General features: G+C 36.5%; 1 protein-coding gene across 10 annotated transcripts in view; it reads left to right on the top strand.

Moving 5' to 3' along the window:
- The window catches only part of LOC109088318 (sodium channel protein type 8 subunit alpha-like), a 70,036-nt gene extending 52,950 nt beyond the window's left edge, over nt 1–17,086 (top strand). For 7 of the 10 annotated variants that reach the window (XM_042713242.1, XM_042713244.1, XM_042713241.1 and 4 more), the window contains 7 exons: nt 5,744–5,866; nt 11,468–11,752; nt 11,829–11,882; nt 11,955–12,092; nt 12,217–12,321; nt 12,417–12,687; nt 12,810–17,086. In XM_042713242.1, the coding sequence (XP_042569176.1) occupies nt 5,744–5,866; nt 11,468–11,752; nt 11,829–11,882; nt 11,955–12,092; nt 12,217–12,321; nt 12,417–12,687; nt 12,810–13,954 (2,121 nt within the window). In that variant the 3' untranslated portion in view covers nt 13,955–17,086. The remainder of the gene's footprint in view (nt 1–5,743; nt 5,867–11,467; nt 11,753–11,828; nt 11,883–11,954; nt 12,093–12,216; nt 12,322–12,416; nt 12,688–12,809) is intronic. The other 3 variants (XM_042713248.1, XM_042713251.1, XM_042713250.1) reach the window with 1 other exon arrangement.
- The last annotated feature ends 942 nt before the right edge of the window (nt 17,087–18,028 follow it).

Raw genomic sequence — 18,028 nt, 5'->3', positions numbered from 1 at the left:
TTTGTAATGTACAATAATGTAGGCCTATATCTGCCTGCAGTTAAAAAGTTATCAGAAATAATCATATTTGTTTTGCTTCACCCATTTGGCCATTTATGTACAATTATTCTAAAAAAAAAAAATAATAATGTCATACAAAAAATGCCATCGGCCTGAGTAAATTTTACTATTATAGAATTGTGACTTTACAAGGGTAGTAATTTATTTAGGAGGTGAAAATACTGTGAAATTACAAATGGCATGGAATTTTAAAGCATAACAACTGAAGGTCTATGAAACGTTAGTCAATAAAGCATTTTTTTTAAACAATGGCACTTAAAGTTTTGAACTAAAATATTATTTAAACTATATAGTCTGTGAATAAATAAAATGCATACTTTTCAGTGAAAGAACACTTAGAGAGTGTAGGTTGCTTCTGGTGTTTGGATTTGTACTTCAATATAATGTGGTCCAAGTTTAAGAATACCCAGTAGCATGACAACACACCAAATTCAGTTCAGCTGGAGGGGGTTGGAGTTTGGGGGTAGTTCTGTATAGCTAGTGGGGGTTGAAATAAAGGTTTGAATCTTGCTCTTTCATATGGACAGTGTCTTATGAGGGTGTCAAACTTGCAGAGCAGGTTTAGGCAAAGTAGGACAGATGCCTCATTTGGTTTGGCTTTTGTAATTTTTGCAACCGCATACAGAGTATTACATGCAGCATAATATTATTTTTTTTTTCACAAGAGAGATAAAGCACCTCTGAGAGAGAGACAAACTGGCAAAAGAGATGCACATATGCCAAAGAGACAACAACTTTTGTTCTTAATGTAGGCCTAGGCAGTGTCCATGATTGAATCAAATTTAAAACAATGTAAAAAAAGCAACTTAGAACAGCTTAGTTATTTTTCTGAGTATTCAACTTAATAATTGTTAGTTTTAACACAATTTTCTAAGTGTATACATTAACATTTGAAGTGGATCAAAAAAGTTCATCAAAGTTGTCCTAAGACAAGAACACATTTTGGTTTTAGGACAACTTTGAAGAAAAGTTCAAATGTTGACTACTGTATAGCACAATATAGTTTATTAGTTATTATAACTTAATTTCAGAAGTTGCCTTAACTCCATAAAAAAAAAAAAAAAAGCAAACTGATGCATTAATTTTTTATTTTTTTTGTTGCATCCAAACAATATTTTTTAGAGTGTGATATATAAATTCTCATAGAATGTAGCCTATTCATTACCAATATATTGAACCATCTCTTTATGTTTTTCTAAATCCCAAACAGAGTCCAGACATCAGAAAAGTATCCATCTATGAAGGTGTTTTATAGGCTATTTTAGATTTGAGAAATACACATGTGTTACGGACGTGACAAAAAAGACCAGAGTTTTTGGGAGACAATATATTTTGTAGACTTTCTGTGATTTACAATGCACAAACCAGAAGCAACAATATCTGCAGAATGGAGAAGGGTTGACCATTCTCAAAACATATAATATCAATTTTATTTCAACTTTCGATTTTGTGTTTCAGAGGAAAAATCAAGGCATCTCTCCATTACGGACCATTCTGAAAGCAGGATTTATGCAAACGCGTATAAAATGCTTTAAAAACTTTAACAGAGATGTCTAGAGGGTATTTAATAGGTCTGCCCCTCACGTAAGATTTTTCTAGTTACTAGTAGTCGTCCATTCGACTAACTGCACGTTTATATTAAATTAACATCTATAATCTATAATGAGCCTGAATATATTCCGTGCTCAAGCACATGCATTAAGTTTGCCACAAAGCACAGGCAGAAGTAGCCTAATAATTGTGAAAAAGGAGACATTTTAATTATTTATTAATAAACTAATGTTTTCTTGTTTTAATAATTGTGAAAAAGGAGACATTTTAATTATTTATTAATAAACTAATGTTTTCTTGTTTGCGACATTACAAGCTTTCTGTAGATATATTTCTCATGTATGTGAGACACCCCAATTTTAAGTTATTTCCTGATAATGAAATAACTTAAAATTGGGGTGTCTCACATACGTGAGAAATATATCTACAGAAAGCTTGTAAGATAAATGTGCTCTATTATTATTCATATTCAAGTGTTTGTGCAAAAATTATTAATTTTTGCAAAAAAACACTTGAATATGAATAATAATAGAGAGCACATTTCTTTTAAGTTACAGTATGGGATCCGCATTAAAAAATAAATCTTCACAAGTCTACAACCGAGACAGATGCAGTTTATAACCTGTAAATTGAAATCTTGTTTGTAATGTTTTATTTAACGTTTTAAAATGATCTAACGCTCCAATTCTTTGTTCTTGATCAAGATTAAACAGATACATGACTCTTATAAACTTGTTTTAATAAATCTCTTTTGGATAAAATAATAAAGATATAAAGCAGGTTAAGTTAAATATAATTGTACAAATAATTATAAAATGCTATAGACTTCGAATAAGATTGCAGTTTCACGTTTTGCATATGCATTACAAAGTAAATAATTTTTTACATGCAATTATCCAAAATAAAACCAAACAAGATTTGTAATGAAGATAAAATATGTAGACAAATAAGAATAAATGCTGCGCGTCGCACTCAGCATCATGCGTGCCGTGCAAATCTTGCACTCTGATATTTTAAGGAATATGATACACACCTGCATTTAAATGCGGCTAAATTTTTTTTATTTAATTTTTTTTTTACTTACTTAAAATGTATGAAAGCAAGTAAAGAAAGCTCCCTTTAAAAACACTGAAGTTGTCAATTAATGAAGCTCTTATTTACATCATGTGCATTTTGTTGATTATAATGAGAGAACTTGAGTTTAAACGTGAGGACATTTTATTAATCCATCCTTTCTTTATAGTTTCAATGATTTAGCTAAATAGTGCAGGTTTAATTTATTAGTTTCTTGTTTTAATTAGGCCTAAATAATGGGAGCAAAATTATACAGTGCCTCACGTTTTACTAAAATAATGGAAATAATTTATAAAACACGCAACAATTTCTTAATCAGTGTACAGAGAGATATCTTTTTCCCAAGAAGTCTAACCTGTCAAAATAAAGGACAGGTAATGAATAACAAAGTATGTGCGTGACAAAAATGCATGCTGTTTTATTAAAGGAATTTTAAAATATAAATTAAAAATGTATTTGTGACAAATATAGGCCTAATATGTGAGAATATTGACATTTTGCATATAAATCCATGTAGCCTAGCTCACTAAAAAAGGCTACCACTTCTAATGCTCTGATGCAAAGTAAACCACCATTTCTTTAGGATAAAATAACACATAATTTATATTATATAAATAATACAACATATAAATGTTTCAAATCTAAAATATGGTGTAATCCTGTGTAGCTTAGAGAAAATATAAGCACAGGCTTATAGGCTTGACATTTATCCTGCTTGAATTCATTCTAAGAAACGCACATAACTTCATAAGTACTAAACTTTCATCTGTGAATATTAAATATTTTAACTACAGTGTTTTTCTTTCATTTTCCCCAACTGCAGCCGTCAAATGTAACACATTGGCGAGGCAAAGCTGACAGCTATTTGCGAAAATGTGCTTTGATGCACTTGTTTGATAACTTGTGGTTAAAGCGCCACTCAGCGATCAAAAGCTGCAAATGCACTTTATCAGACGCGGCGGTACTCGCAGCGGCAAAAAGCTCATTTTGGTTGGCCACCTACTGTATATCTGTGCCATTAGCCATACAGCTTATTATTTGACTAAGCTCATATTTCGAGTTTTATATATATATATATATATATATATATATATATATATATATATATATATATATATATATATATATTATATAAATATATATATATAAGGTTAATATATACATTCCTAAAAATAGTAAGTTATGATACATTCCTAAAAAAGTATTTAATAATATATAAAATATTATTTTATTATGTTTATTATGTTATTATCTTCAATATATTTGGGGAAAATCACTTAATAACCAAAATATCCAAAGAATGGTATGAGTGAGAAACATCAGCCATTTTTGATTGTTTTGAAACTATTCAATTTCAGTTGACTTTTTTTTTTATTATTATTTTTCTGTATCCATTTGGTCACAGCCACACATCTCATTGACCTTGCCTTGCAGAGCGAGAGTGCTGGCAGATGAAGAAAGCTTACACTGCGGGGCCATCTCAGCCGGCTCAGGGGGCCCTGGGGCCCTCCATAAAGGGGTGCTTGTGGGTTCCGACTGAGGCTTAAGGTGACAATTACCCCCAAAGATCACATGATCTGTAGATGAAGGAGAAAGCTTTATTACTCAGTATCTTCTAAGTACTCATGTTGTGAAGAGTTACAATATTTTTTTTAAAACTCTCATTTTGAGAAAAAAATTGCATTTTTTTTATTATTATTTTTAAATATGTGAAACAAAAATGTAGTTTCTTTTAATTGATGCCACCAAATCGATACAATTTTTCAGGAGAATTCAACAGTGAATTTTTCTGTGCAGTGATTATTGGTGCGTACTGGTCCCCTTGTGGGTCATACCTTTTGAAGACCGCCACTAATTCTTGCCTTGTGGTTTCTAAAATGTCAGCTAGCATAGTTTCTTCAGCGAAGCAATATGATAGCCATTCAAAATAAAGCTTTCACCTTTAATAGATCCCCCTCTGTGAGTTGGTTAGCCTTCGGTGTTGTGGACTTTGCTGTGTTTTTACCAAGTCTTCGTCAGTGGTTGGTTTGAGGTGTGCAGGTCTGTTTGTATACCTTTTCATAGGGGTGCTCAAGCCTGGTGTCCCAGTGCCACTGCCTGTTTACTGGCATTTTTGTTCCTGAACAATAAGGCTACAAGCCTTTTTTGATGATCTTGTTTGCACCAATCCTTTGCATTGAGACCTTTGACGCATGCAATATAATCAATACGGTTCTCTAGAGAGCCATTTTTACGGATATGACCTTTCTGCCCTTTACGCTGATGTTCACTTTATCCTTCCACATAGCATGGAGGGTGTTTACTTTTCCACAATGGAAGGCATTTTGAGTAACCAGGGCTTGGGTTCCCACATAGTGATTTTTGTCCTTTCGGTGCTGTCTAATATCCATTTACTATCTACGAACCCCTGATATCCCCCTCCGTTGTCACATTACTGTGTCAATGTGATGCTCTTTAAACTGTAAAATCAATGTAATTTGCAATTTGGCATACATGTTTACCTGTATTCTTTCTCACAGGTTCCATTAGTTTGTCTGTCTTAGATTAAATGGGATTTAATGCCTCAGCCAAGAGCAGCATGGAGAAACAATGTTAGAAGGGCAAGGGTAAGGTTCTTGCAGTATGTTGCGATGTGTTGTGTTTTTTTTTTTTTCATGTATCTGCAGGGGTTTTGCGCTTCTCTGTCTTCTTTTGTTAGTCTTATGCTTCACTTTCTCTGTCTCTTTCTTTCAACCACAAGTTTCTCCACAGGTATAAGGAAACTCAAAAGGGTTGGTGACCTCCCAAAACTAACAGAGCACAAAATCCTGGGTTTATCATCTGCCTCTAAACCCCTGTCTGTACCTGTAACCAATACTAAACATGAGTGTTTCTCTCTCTCTCCTTCTTGGGGATATATACATGTATAAATGCAGTGTTATATATGTATATACCCATCCAAACTGTTGTGTTTGTGTGTAAACCAACGTTCCAGCAGCTCTAGAGGCCATCACTTCCCTCAAGAGCTTTCTCCCATCTAACAGTATGGATCCTTTTTTGCTTCTCTGTTTCTGTGTAGGTGTCTATAATCAGCCTTATAGCTAATGCGCTGGGCTACTCCGAACTAGGGCCCATTAAATCACTCAGGACACTAAGGGCCCTGAGACCCCTCAGAGCATTGTCACGTTTTGAAGGGATGAGGGTAAGATACAAAGCTATAGAGCTGATCTCTCTGCATGCCCATTCAGCAGTTACAGCATGCTAGAACTGATCGAAAAAAAAAACGAACGACAAGGACCACCGAAACCATACCGGGCAAGTTTTTTTAAAGACAGCCACCAATGAAAAGGACTCACTCTTTTCATGTACACCTCTTCTGTACCACATTAATGATCCAGTCATGATGCAGCTGAGATAACTGTGGAAAATAAGATGTGAAACGCATCTCTGTTCCCTGATTTAACAGAAATCGGGTGTATGATTGACTGCTAGTTAAGTAATTTTCAGGTTTATCAAAGCTGCCTCATTACAAATAATATTTCTAATTGGCCCTGGAGGAAAAATAGCATGAACAATTTACAAAACCAAACGCAACACCATTCGAATCCCTTCTCATTTCACACGGCATTTGATCTGCAATTGGCTGTTCATTTGGCCTGACTCAACTTCTGCTTTTGATGGAGAGCCCCCTTCCTTCCATTTCTCCTCTGTTACACTGCCCCTTTCTCTCAGAGAACAACCAGCAGCACAGAACACTTTACCACTGAGGTCCCCACTTCACCAGTACTACAGCATACTAGATATTCTCTTACCCTGATGACTCCGAGCACATTTAATATAATTGAACCTTTGCTCAGCTTCACCCCCTTTGTTACTGTTACTCGTTCACTGTGAGTGTTATTAAAATGTAAAAAGTAAAAAAATCTTTTATCTACCAGCTTTCTAAAGAAATTAAATTACGCAATTAAGACTTTGAAGGAAAGGAAAGATCTCAAATAAATTAAGTAAACATAACTTCACCTATGGTAATGTAAACTCTTTAGTTACTGTGATTTCTACTACTATGAATCAATATGTAAATTAATTCAAATGAATAATAATCACTTTAAATTACCTTGTGACAAATTTAGACGTCCAAATTGAAGTTGAACATGTTCATTTGGGAATAACACATCTTATAATAATATTATATTTAAATAATAATATGACAAATAATTATATATATTTTTGAAGAAATTCATATTTTTCTTCAAGGATACATCAGTTGAACATATTCATTTGGGAATAACACATCTTATAATAATATTATATGTAAATAATAATATGACACATATATATTTGAAGTAATTTATATTTTTCTTCAAGGATTCATCCGTTTGATCAAAAGTGACTGTAAAGAGTTTATCAAAATTTCTATTTCAAATTAATTCTGTTCTTTGCAAGTAAAAACATTGTAACTGTTTTTAACAGTGACATTAATAAGAAATAATTAAACGTGTAATAATATTTCACAATATTACTGTTTTTGCTTTATTTGATCTAGATAAATGCAGCGTTGGTGAGAATAAGAGACTTCTCTCAAAAACATTAAAACATTTCAAAACCCCAAACTTTTGAACGGTTGTATAATTTCTTTAAAATTTCATTTAGAACCATCTAAACATGCATATCTGCCATTGACTTTTATTACAAAAGAGCAAAGCTTGATATCATATAGGTATAACTGATCAGTGACATTTTAAGACATTTTAAGACTTAGCAAAGAGTCAGTTGGTCAAGATGTAAGAAATGGGCTATTTTACTCAATTCAGAGAGCAAAATATGTCTAAGTGACGGTTTCACTATAAACAACAAACGCCTATCAGTGGTGAATGTTTGAACACATGCAGGTCATCCATAGTCATCATCCTAAATTTGGCAAAGATAGGTACTTTACCCCTTTTGATGGTTGTGAACAGTTGCACCTGGTTGTTGTCACTTTCAGTTCTCTGGACTGGTTTCCCTGAGCTTCTGTATCCTTTCAACCCCTCCCCACCTCCTCCCTGCCCCTCATCTGCAGCACTGTGCAGCGTCCTCCCTGCCTCCCTCCCTCCATTTCACACTGTTCACTTCAGTCCATTTGGCCCTGCGCTGCCCAGCCCAGAGCAGCGTTGAGGAACCAAACCACTGGAGGCTCACCTCACCCCTCTTTGCTTGTCTAGGATCTGCACATGGGACTGGTGAGAGGGAGATATTTGCTAAGTTTCTGTACAGTATCTCTCTGTATTTTCCAGCTGGTTTCCAGTTGAAGCCTTTAGCAATGTGGAGTGGATGGCTTCTTTTAGATTTGATTGGTTAGGACATTTATAATAGTTACTAGTCACTGGTTTGCAAATTGTCAACACAGAAGCTTAGGAAATGTGCAAGACCATGGAAGTGAGAAGTTTGTGTAGATTTTACATCCAAACAGAGTGAAGCATAAAGGAATCAGAGTAAAGAGATCTGTGATCTCACATAGCTGTTATGACTAAAGGTATGCCTGGACCCAAAAATGACAGATAAGGTTTCTCATTTATCGAATTTAATGCTGTATTTGATGGTATGTTTGCCCTTATGTACTGTATACATCTACTAACAGGGCTCGATGACTGGTTGAAAATGTGATTAAAAACAAAAGAACATGACCACTAATTTAAAATCTAGTCACCATTGGCAAAAGTCAGGGCAACTTTGCATCCATATGCAGTTTTTTTTAGTTATAATCTTGTTAGAGCATGGGCAAAGAACATAGTGGCAGCCATGATGTCTGTCGTGCTTTGAAAAACTGACTCGTGAACTGGTTCTTTTTAATGAGTTTGAAAATCATGAAGCTTACGTGCTTTTTAATGAGTAGATGTTTCAAGAAACGAATGTGCTTTTGAGTTAGTTGTTTAAATAAGACTTGCTCAGGCAGTGAATTGTTCAGACAATGAGATCCCTTGCTGAATATTTTTTAAGTCTGACTGTAAATGAACCTTTTAAGTCTGACTGTAAATGTTACTTATATTAAACAATTAAAATTTACCATTTGTTTATATTTATTTATTTATATATTTATTTATCATAGTCAAACTCACTTGGCTCCTAAATAGTAGTGAGTAGCTAGTTATTTTTAATTTATTCTGGAGCCCTGTTATACTATTTTATGGAATTTTATTTTATAGTATTTAGTAATTATTTTGCTGTCTTCTGTCTGTCTTCTATTTCTTAATGCATTTAGTATTGTACTTAAGTTAGACTGTCATTTTTGGGTGAATCAAAATTGTGTTTTCCTAGATTTGTTCTGTTTGTGTACCTGTTATTGGATTCACGAGGGTGTGTGAAATCAATTTTATGTAACCTGTAGAAGCATATAAGTCAAAGTACAGAGAGAACGATGAGTTCTTACCCTAGTGAATAATTGATTTCAATGTTCATCAACTGATATGCTGTTAAGTTTAAATTAAAGTTAAAAATGAATAAATGACTTGATAAGGAGATGCAACAGTGGAGAGATAAAACCAGCTTAGACTGTGGTACAGTATGTCTGCTTTTATATTTTATTTTACAACACACCCAGTATAGTCATTAATTATGATGTATGTTTTGATTAACTAGAATTTGATTGACCTTATTCAATTATTATCCTAGTTTTTCTGTACCACAAATCATTTATCGAACACCAGCCGGCTTTGAAACGGTGGAAATCTCTCCACTGCTGCCTCTACTGTCTATTTATTTATTGATTTTACCGTTTCTTGAGATTGCACAAAGATGTCATGTAACACGCATGTCTTGTTTAATTGCCAATGCACACTATGCACTTATGAAAGCCATTTTCCCTCACTTTGATATCTGTGTCGATTCTCACAAAGATATTTTATGTCTATGTGATATTTGAACATGTAGTCTTTATTGAAAGATGGACAGTGATTCTCCTGACAAGTGCTTTTTTCTGGGGGTCTTTCAATCTTCAGCACTCAAAATTCTTACTTATTCTGTCATTATTACCTGTCCTGTATTTTTCTGTATTTCTCATTTCGAGTATGTAAATCAGCACTCAAAACCATCAGCTAAAGTCAGCCTGGTCCCCTGCACTTGCTGAGAGAATCCTGCCATCCTCTGTGTTTCTCTGTGTGTTCAAGGGGGGAATATGGCTCCACTTTTCAGTATGTGAGAGATCTGCATGCTCAGCTGCCTGCCTGAGAGCTGCGGCTCGGCTGCCTAACACAGTTACTGAGCGTCTCCTGGAACGCTCTGCCCATCACTAATCACTGATGGGCAGTGTCCTGACTGGGACAGTGGGGGAGGGGAGGGATGTGGAAGCAAGTGAGTTCTGGGGAGGATGGGTTGATGTAAAAAAAAAAAAAAAGAAAAATGGTTTTAAGTTACTCAAGTAGTTGGGTGGTGGATTGTAGTTTTAAGGATGCAACTGCTTTGGGGATGTAGAAGTCATTGTGTGAGTCTGTGGCATATTTGTATGGAAGGTGTTGCATTCATTTTCATAAATGTACTGCTTAGTCAGATAGCTACTATTTAGGGCTATAGTCCTGGAAGACCCCAACACTGCATTGGATAAGTAGGACTTTAAGACTTTTCTCAATACGCAGTATTCATAAAACACTAGGCAAATGACCTGCAGTTTTTCACTGATATTCTGAATTGTGCATCTTTACTCTTCAACACCTCGTAGGTCACGTAACAGTGCAAACATGGTGGATGCAGTATGTATTGTATTCAATATTCATACTACTGTACATGTCTGCATCCTTAATGTCTGTTAATAAAGTACGTTCTGTAGGTTCTTTATCAAAAGCAGTATGTAATTTTGGATTTTTGAATCTACCCACATTATGCAGTGCTGGGATAATCCAGGTCCAGAATAAAGAAGCACCTATTAAGGACTCTCTTTTTTGGAATTAAAAATATATATTGGCTTTTTGAATCTAGTATAGTTAAGGAATAGTATTTACAATGTAAAAGTCACAGGCCATCCAAAGGGTGGGGGTGGGGGGGGGTTATTTATGCTTACAGCATGGCCAGTAAAAAAAGATTTCTTAACCACACAAGCATGCATATGCTAAATTCCATCATTACTACACTGATTAATTTAATATTTATGCAAAGAAATAACCAATCAGTTTACAAATCCTACTTGGTTAATTGCTTCACTCATGAATATTAATGACCTTCAAAAGAAGTAATCATTTGCTTATGAATTAATATTCATGAACTAATCTCAAATAATCACACTGAAGTTTTGAGTTGAAACACAAAGTATTCTGCCTTCAAGTTTGCAAGTTAAAGCAGAATAGTACTCTTAATAGTCTTTTTCAAGTAACTAGTAAAGTAACAAATTACTACAAAATTACAACAAAATATCTGAGTTACTTTTTCATCGATATACAATACATTTCTGTATAGTAGGCTATTATAGGCTAAATTGTTTAATTGTCTGGCTGTCGTCTATAGGTAAACAAAAAAGCAGCAAAAGTCAAGTGAAGAATTATAGCAGGAACCTTGGAAACATTTTTAACATAAAACTAAAACATAATACAGACAATAAAGCTGTAAAGCAATTTTCTTGGATGGCCATGTGACTGAAATATGAATCAAAGATAGTTTATAATTTGTTAATATTTGACTGTGTGTGTAATGTTCATAGTGTCATTCTTTCTTTGTTGTGCCATGCAAATATGCAGCCACAAATGTGAGCGTGTTTGAATGTGTTTTTGTGTTTGAGGATTTGCTTGGCCATTTCTGGTCTCTTAAACTATACTGCCTTGTCTGTCCTACTCTGCTCTAGGTGGTAGTCAACGCCTTGGTGGGTGCCATCCCTTCCATTATGAATGTCTTGCTGGTTTGCCTCATCTTTTGGCTGATTTTCAGTATCATGGGTGTAAACCTGTTTGCGGGAAAGTATTATTACTGCTACAATGAGACTGAAAAGGCATACTTCGAAATTGATACGGTCAACAACAAAACAGAGTGCTTTGAGTTGATACATCAGAACTTCACTGAGGTGCGCTGGAAGAACGTCAAAATCAACTTTGACAATGTGGGTGCTGGTTACTTGGCTCTACTGCAAGTGGTAAGTAAAATGGTTCTCTGGCTAAAGAAATATGTTAGTTAAACACTGATATTAACTTTCCCTTTATACTGTATAGGCAACCTTTAAAGGCTGGATGGACATCATGTATGCAGCAGTTGATTCACGAAAGGTGAGATGTTTGTGCAATCTTAACTGCCACCTGAGTCAAAGTACCTGTATAAACTATCTTTCTCTCCTTTAGGTGGAAGACCAACCTAAGTATGAGGACAACATATACATGTACATCTACTTTGTCATCTTCATTATATTTGGCTCTTTCTTCACACTCAACCTCTTCATTGGTGTCATCATTGATAACTTCAACCAGCAGAAGAAAAAGATAAGTCACCACTTTTTCTCTTCACTTTAAATTATTTGTTCTTTTGCATTTAAACAAGTGGTTTTCACAGTACATTTGCACTTCAGTTGAGTAGATTTTAACCAAATATTGTTTATGACTATACTTTGGAGGTCAGGATATCTTTATGACAGAGGAGCAAAAGAAGTACTACAATGCTATGAAGAAGCTTGGCTCAAAGAAACCTCAGAAACCCATACCCAGACCCCAGGTACATCACTGATGAAAAGAGTGATATTTCACTCATTGAACTGACTTGAATAGAGTCCTAATCTCAAATCTATGCTAATTTCTTCTCTTCTTTAGAACAAGCTCCAGGGGATGGTGTTTGACTTTGTGACACAGCAGGTCTTTGATATCTCCATCATGATCCTCATTTGTTTGAACATGGTCACCATGATGGTTGAGACAGATGATCAGTCACAAGAGACTGAAAACATTCTATACTGGGTTAACTTCATCTTCATTGTGGCCTTCACCACTGAGTTTGTCCTGAAGCTGTTTGCACTGCGTCATTATTACTTCACCAATGGCTGGAACATCTTTGACTGTGTTGTGGTCATTCTCTCTATTGTGGGTAAGTGAACAATGTTTCATTATCTCCCATTTTGTTTTTCAGTTAGGTTTTGAAATACAGTGGTATATGTTTGGCTAATTTTGTCCTCTTCTTCTTCTTGTTTTTAATCACCCAAACCACAGGTATGTTCCTGGCTGACCTGATTGAGAAGTACTTTGTGTCACCAACTTTGTTCAGGGTAATCCGTCTGGCTCGAATCGGACGTATCTTGCGTCTGATCAAAGGAGCAAAGGGCATTCGGACTTTACTATTTGCCCTGATGATGTCACTGCCAGCCCTGTTCAATATTGGCCTTCTGCTGTTCTTGGTCATGTTCATCTTTTCTATATTTGGCATGTCAAACTTTGCCTACGTGAAGCGGGAGTCTGGCATAGACGACATGTATAATTTTGAAACATTTGGGAATAGCATGATCTGCCTGTTCATGATAACCACCTCAGCAGGGTGGGATGGCCTTCTTGCTCCCATTCTCAACTACCCACCGGATTGTGACCCGAATAAGGAGAATCCAGGTACCTCAGTGAAAGGTAACTGTGGAAACCCTTCGGTGGGCATCTTCTTCTTTGTCATGTACATCATTGTCTCATTTCTTATTGTGGTGAACATGTACATTGCCATCATTCTGGAGAACTTCAGCGTCGCCACAGAGGAAAGTGCTGATCCACTTTGCGAGGATGACTTTGAGTCCTTCTACGAAATCTGGGAAAAGTTTGACCCCACTGCCTCCCAGTTTGTCACTTTTGCCAAGCTGAGCGACTTCGCTGACACTCTGGAGCACCCACTGCGCGTTCCCAAGCCCAACACTATAGAGCTGATCGCCATGGACCTGCCCATGGTGAGCGGCGACCGTATTCACTGCCTAGACATCTTGTTTGCCTTCACCAAACGTGTGTTGGGTGATAGCGGCGACCTGGACATGATGCGGGAACAGATGGAGGAGCGATTTATTGCTGCCAATCCTTCCAAAGTCTCTTTTGAGCCCATCACCACCACTCTGCGCCGAAAGCAGGAGCACATGTCTGCTGCGGTCATCCAGCGTTCTTACCGTGCTTATCTAATTCGGAGAGGCTTCATCACAAAGCGTTTGCTAAGCAGCAACAGGCTGGAGAATGGCGGGACCAATCAGGACAAGAAGGAGGGCACACCTTCTACTGCCTCGCTGCCATCCTACGACAGCGTAACCAAACCTGAGAAAGAGCTGGAGGAGATTGACAGCAAGGACAAAGAGGGCAAAAACCAAAAAGATGTCAACGAATCCAAGTGTTAGGAACGATGGAGACCGAACTCTTGAGTCGAAACTGAAACTATCTATTCCAACAAATGTATAGAAAATCATTTGCGACAAAAAACACAGAAATCTTTGGGGAACAAGGTTGTTTACAGACAACAAATGCACCGGTGCAACAGGAAAGCAGCTTGGTTTTTACAGATTTAATGATGACCAAACCGACCTATGAGCTTACTGTCTCACATTTGTGCTCAGTGACCAAGATTTTACTGTTCCAACTGCAGCTGAAAGGCACTTACAAGGAGAAATAAAACAATGACCTATGGCAGACATCTTTGATAGGGACCACCTGCCAAAGGACAAAGCAGTACAAAGCAAGCTTATAAGATGGATCCTTTTGCACCATGCGTGGAGTTCAGCATTCCTCTGCAATGGACGTCCCTTTCAAACACTACACTGCCGAAATCCCACGGAAATCTCCCGCTCATCCCAGGAGGATTCTGGGACATTGTATTTTAACCATAGGAGAACCAGTAATAATGTTAACTCAATCATGTGGGGTGTCCGCGAAAAAAAAAAAAAAGAACAAAAAACAAAACGGAACATTATGCAAGGGTTTTCAATTGTTGTGATGAATATCTCACCTTATTTGACCCACAAAAAGTAGGGAAAAAAGCTCAGCCCATGTCATTCACCTCGTCATCATCTCTTTGTTATACTTTCAGAAAAAAAGACATTTTATACATGAGCTTTCACATCGATACTGGGTTGGGGATTTATCAGGGTTTTGACTTGGGCTGAAAGGGACTTACTCAGACCGAGTTCCTGGTAAATAAATAATTAATTGTGCTCGTTCAATGCATAGAAATGACTTGCATGGTGGCATGTTTTGATCAGGAATCATGCATGTATAATCATAGTCCACTTGACACTGCTACTCAAACCACATCAGGGGCTTGACCATACATTCGATACTGTCAACAAGTTATCAAATTAAATACATATAGCTGGGAAATGATTGGTCAATAGCAACATATTTAGCTACTGGCTATGACAAGTATACTTCTACTTACCCTTCGTAAAGCTTGCTTCCTGATTAACCGATTCTCACACCATGCGTCATGTGCGTATTTTAAGGTGGTCGATCAAAGTCATGCTTTTGTTTGGATATACAATGTGGCAACTGCACATTCACACACCCCTAGGGGTGTTTCACTGCCCTGGACTTAAGTTGGAATGAAAATTTGGAGAAACGATTTCCCTTGAATCAAATCTTGGGTTTATAAACCTTGATTTGCTTTTCTGCACCAGCAATATGATTCAACTGCCCCTCAATGTGCAGCTGAGGCTTCAGTAGGGCCTTCAATAGATCTTCGAAAGGTACAGCCACCATGCCATTTAAACCCTTGCAATGCTTTGTCAGGCCTCGATGGGAGGCGGTCTCTTTGATTTTTTTCTGGAGGTACTTGTCTTCATGTCAGCACATACTCATGTTTACCATTTAAAGAGGTTGTCAGTTGTGTTAGCATCTTGTTTTGTCTTAAAGATGTTGAGGAAAGCCATTTTGAATGCATCCTGTAGACATTTGATAGCTTTCTCCCTGTTGAATTAAAAAAAATGACTAATGTATATTTGGTATAGCTTGGATTATACATGTAAACTGGCCTTACACAGCAGGAAAACAAGGGAGGATGCACTTTTAGAGTGAAGTGATGAGTACTTGTGTTGTCTGATAGCATGCAGGTTATTTTAGCCAGTGATGGTGATACTACAAATTGGCTCGTTGCTACCTCTTGAGCAAACTGCCATCCCTTCTTGCTCTGGATGCAATAGAAATTGATTTGATTTTATTGTTTCATTACCTCTCCTATTCGGCAAGGATGAATGCTTATTCTGGTGTGGGCTAGCCCAGTGTGAGGTGTTAAGATGGACCACAGATAACATAATACAATGCTAATACACTGGTACAGGATTATGTAAGATCATATGACATCTCAAACTGCTGGGTCAGCTGACATACGCCACCAGAGCTGAAGTGCGGGAGAGCACACCAGTTTACAAACCCACTTCCTCTACTTTTCAGACCTGTAGGTCTGCTTACTGCCTGAGATCTGTAAATCAGTGTGGGTGCTGTGGACTTAAACCAAATGACGCCTGGTGAAACACTTAGACTACCATGTAGTTCCCCCCCTTACTTCCATTTTAGTTCAGATGTGAAATGGAAAATCACACTCACTGACTGTATGACAAGTTAATGTATCATTCAATGTACAGGAGGGGTTTTTGATGTATATGGCACAATTGCTGAAAAGAATGAACTTTTTGAGGAAAACTATAAGCATTGTAATATATTATTTTCTTTTAAATGGCATGCTTTGTTGTGGGTTTTGTAAATACAGAATTTTAAAGAATTAACACTATTAATCTAATAATAAATGATAACGATGATATAGAATGGTTTCCAGCTGATGCCCTTGTCACATATTTTAACTTTTTTGTTTTTCTAACACATTTCACTATTATTAAAGGGAATTGAATGATATAATGTATCAAGAATACACTATTATACAAAGACTAATATATATATATATATATATATATATATATATATATATATATATATATATATATGTGTGTGTGTGTATGTGTATGTATATGTGAATGCACATACTGTAAACGTGCCATCCTGCCTATGGACATTGTGTGTACACCCACCCAAGCCTGAAAGTCTAAAACAGTCACAGAGCAGTTAATGTATTCTACTCTAAAGGCCTCCCTGAACACTTCAGTGCCGGTACCCGCGGGCCTGAACTACATGTTTTGTATGCATTTCGTATCCGGTTTTTATGTGGTCTGTTTCTAGTGCTAATTCACTAATTGTCGTGTGCCTTTTTCTGCATTTTCTCCATGTTTCTACGTTTTCTGAATTGCATTTCACTGCAATTTTGGAGGATGGTGCCATATTTAACATTTAGCTGATGGTGGGGGGAAAGAGGAGAATTCAAAATGGAGCACAATGCAAATCAGGGACTATAGTCTGAACAAAGTTTCTGGAGTACTGCCAGAGGAACACTGAAACCAACCGAGAAAACAAGCCCACTTCTTCCAGATTTGATGTTACAAAATCTTCTGATGTTCTGTTTTCTGTACTTTGTGTATCACCCCCCCCCCCCCCCCCCCCCCCCCCCCCCCAAAAAAAAAAAAAAAGTATAGCTTGCCTTCAGACTTTTGAGTTCTTTCCATCTTTGAAACTCACTTTTGTATCAATATTCAGTTACTGGACTTCCATTTTTAGCATGACTAAAATGCTTTCCATTTTGCTGAAAAGATTTCAAAAGTGCTTTTCAAACTGTTGTTTTGTTTGATACAGTGTTGTAGGAGGACATATAATGGTGTGTATGGCACAACCACTGGAACTCTAAGTAAGAACATATAAAAGATTGTCTTCATTTGAGCACGAAACTTTTTATTAACAATAAAGCAGCTTTCCAGTTGCACAGAGTCGTCACTGATTTTTTTGTACATGAATGAGAAGCCAGAGACACATTTAGTGCACACATGACATCAAGAAATGAGTCCTTAATCAGCTATGCTCATAACTGGCCCCCCATAAAACTGCTAACACCTTTTACATTTTATTAAATTTAATATTGTTTAATTCTCTGCTCTTAAAATGATAGTTACCAAAAAGTGAAAAAATTGGATCCTCATTTACTTAAAGCTGCAGTCCGTAAGTTTTGCCTCTTTGTCACCATCTCTGTTTGAAAACCTACAATTGCAGCTGTGTGCGGAATAATCTTCTTTGTTTTGAGGAGTACTGTATGTGTGGCAGTCAGTCACCGCACCAGTGTGGATATTGTACTTTGCACTCACAGATTCTAGCCTACGTCTCGGAATATATGACCCAAATAAGCATTTCCACTGGATATTGTCATCTGAACAAGTAACAAGTCTGCAACGTTTGTTCTGACCAACTGAGGAAAAAAGCAGGACAAATCTCGCGATACCAATGGTGATTTAATCTAGATAAATCAGCTCATATCACATCAAACCGTGCAGATTATTATTATTGTTATACTTTATTCTCAAATTGTTAATGTTAACATCACCATT

The sequence above is a fragment of the Cyprinus carpio genome, chromosome A23, assembly GCF_018340385.1.
Source record: "Cyprinus carpio isolate SPL01 chromosome A23, ASM1834038v1, whole genome shotgun sequence".
Lineage (NCBI taxonomy): Eukaryota > Metazoa > Chordata > Actinopteri > Cypriniformes > Cyprinidae > Cyprinus > Cyprinus carpio.
The sequence above is the reverse complement of the archived record's forward strand: the minus strand, read 5'-3'. Positions and strand labels throughout refer to the sequence as shown.